Source organism: Mastomys coucha, unplaced genomic scaffold (assembly GCF_008632895.1).
Source record: "Mastomys coucha isolate ucsf_1 unplaced genomic scaffold, UCSF_Mcou_1 pScaffold21, whole genome shotgun sequence".
NCBI lineage: Eukaryota > Metazoa > Chordata > Mammalia > Rodentia > Muridae > Mastomys > Mastomys coucha.
Genome location: NW_022196904.1, coordinates 134,854,388 through 134,857,048, shown reverse-complemented (window position 1 = coordinate 134,857,048; position 2,661 = coordinate 134,854,388). Strand labels below are relative to the sequence as shown.

The 2,661-nt window shown below is 41.3% G+C and overlaps 1 protein-coding gene across 14 annotated transcripts in view; it reads left to right on the top strand.

Moving 5' to 3' along the window:
* Ppp6r3 (protein phosphatase 6 regulatory subunit 3) overlaps positions 1–2,661 on the top strand; it is a 123,562-nt gene that overhangs the window by 103,819 nt on the left and 17,082 nt on the right. For all 14 annotated transcript variants that reach the window (XM_031389089.1, XM_031389100.1, XM_031389099.1 and 11 more), the window contains 2 exons: positions 620–674; positions 1,420–1,550. In XM_031389089.1, the coding sequence (XP_031244949.1) occupies positions 620–674; positions 1,420–1,550 (186 nt within the window). The remainder of the gene's footprint in view (positions 1–619; positions 675–1,419; positions 1,551–2,661) is intronic.

Sequence of the window (2,661 nt, the reverse complement as noted above, 5' to 3'; positions counted from 1 at the left end):
GAAATCCGCCTGCCTCTGCCTCCCAAGTGCTGGGATTAAAGGCGTGCGCCACCACCGCCCGGCCCATCTGGACTCTTTAAGTGTTACTAGTTCAGAATTGACATTCTCTTTTAGAACAGATGCTTAGCCTGGTTAGAACTGATCTTTGAAGATGAATGACATTGTTCCACCATTTACAATTATGTAGCTCATCATGACTGCTTTTCCCCATCCCTGTCATGCTGTCAAGGAGGCAGGATGGCAAGATTGCCTGTGTGTTTCATGTATGAATTGGTACCAATACCTAACAATGCTTTTGTGATTTTTTATGTTTGGGCTTGATTGTTTGGAAGCTCTATGTTTTGTTGATGTGATCTCTACGAACATAATTCACACAGAAGTTAGAAATTCGTTATTGAAAGGCTTTCATGGCCTCAAAGCTTCATCTCAACATCTCCCATCTCAGCCCTCCCCTGTATCCACTCTTTAGTATCAGGGAGGGCACCACTGAATACAACAAGGTGGGTTTGTGTATCATTGATGGAGAGTGCATTGATAATATAAATACTTTGAATTTTGAGAATTTTAGAGCACGGTTTAGAGCCACCTATGGCTGACAATTCTTATGTTTTCTTTACAGTGTTTCTTTTGATCGGGTGTCAGATATCAACTTTACTCTAAATACAAATGAAAGTGTAAGTACAAACGCTTTCTGTTGTGATGTGCCACTGGAGAAGTGGAGAATTGTCTTGGGTTTTACTGGAGGCTGCAAATGGTTGTCCTGAGCTGTAGGCTCTTCTCCCCTCTAGGATCCCACATCCCAGTTATCCTAATGAGTATCACTTGCTCATGATGTCTGCCTGGACCTGCAACCTTGGCTAATAGGACCTTGCCACTGCGAGTGTACCAGAGACGTTTGGCCTTGGTTTCTCATCTCTGTTGCATGAAAAGAGCATAAGTTGATCAATATCAAGCTTTCTGCCAGGCTTCTCTTATAAACAAGACATTTTTGGCATTTTAATGGTGCCGTCTTGATTTTAGGTTGAATATCATGAGAACCTGCTTTTACTTGCTGTTGGTGAGATAGACTAACTCCTCTGGTTATAGCAGCTCCTTATGCTTCCTGGGCTGGTAATAGCAGGCAAGACCCAGGTCATTTCCCTGTTGGTCATATTGAAGACTTATCTCTGATCAAAGAGGAGGCTCAGAATGAAATGGGCAGTCCTGTGAGGAACAAATAAGCTCATATTCAGGAATTTTTTTGTTACTTACACAGAAGCTAACACTTCATTTTTATGTTTATGCTTTATTTGGGTATATGTGATAGGTGCCATTTTTTTGAAAAGCAAATATAAAACCACAATTTTCATTGGTAATTTGGAAAAGAAAACAGTTTTGGCTTTAGTTGTGGTTTTCTCTTTTCCTACCTTTTTTCTGTAGGGAAACATTGCCCTGTTTGAAGCGTGTTGTAAAGAACGGATACAGCAGTTTGATGATGGCGGCTCTGATGAAGAGGATATCTGGGAGGAGAAGCACATTGCATTTACTCCAGAATCCCAGAGGAGGTCCAGGTGAGCCATGGCTTGTCAGGCCAAGTGATTTTCATGAGACTTGCACATGGCACCACCAATGTAGGCTGAACCTGAGGCCAGTGCTTTATTCTAACAAGAGGAATGCTCTTAAGAATGGATGGAGAGATGGCTCAGCAGTTAGGAACACTGCTCTTCCAGAGGACCTGGGTTCAATTCCCAGCACCCACATGGCAGCTTTCAAACTGTCTATAACTCTAGTTTCAGGGGAATCTTACATCCTCACACAGACAGACGTACAGGCAAAACACCAATGCACATAAAATAAATAAGTACTTAAAAAAAATAAATTTGTGGAGGGCTGTAGAGATGACCCAGTGCTTCAGAACACTTACTGCTTATCCAGAAGACCTGAATTAGATTCCCAGTACCACATGACAGCTCATAGCCAACATAACTTCAGCTCCAAAGGATCCAGTGCCCTCTTCTGGCCCTATGGTTACCAGGCACAGAAATAGTGCACAGACATACATGCAAGCAAAACACCCACATACATTAAATAAGCAAGCAAGAAATAATAAAAGGGAGGGTGTTCTGGTCCCCCTCTGTCTTTTTTTTTTTTAAAGGTTTATTTATTTTATATATATAAGTACACTGTAGCTGTCTTCAGACACACCAGAAGGAGGTGTCTGATCTCATTACAGATGGTTGTGAGCTACCATGTGGTTGCTGGGATTTGAACTCGGTAACTTTGGAAGAGCAGTCAGTGCTCTTAACCTCTGAGCCATATTTCCAGCCCTGCCTCTGTCTTTTTAGCAATATGACTCTTAACACAAGAGCCATGGAATATGATCCCATGCTCTATTTTCCTCCTTTTTTTTTTTAACTTGGTTCTCCTTTGCAAGTTTACTTAATGAAAATATACTTATTTAGGGTAAACATGTATGTGTTTATACATGTATGCCATAGCACATGTATGCAAGTCAGAGTCATCTTGGAGTAATCCGTTTCTTTATTTTTTGGTTGCAGATCATGGGGATCAAATTTAGCTTCTCAGGTTTGTCAGAAAACATTTTACTCACAGAACCATCTGTCCTGAAGTAGTGTCTAGTCAGTCACCAGTGTCCTCCTATCCTAGTTCAGAAACTCTTTT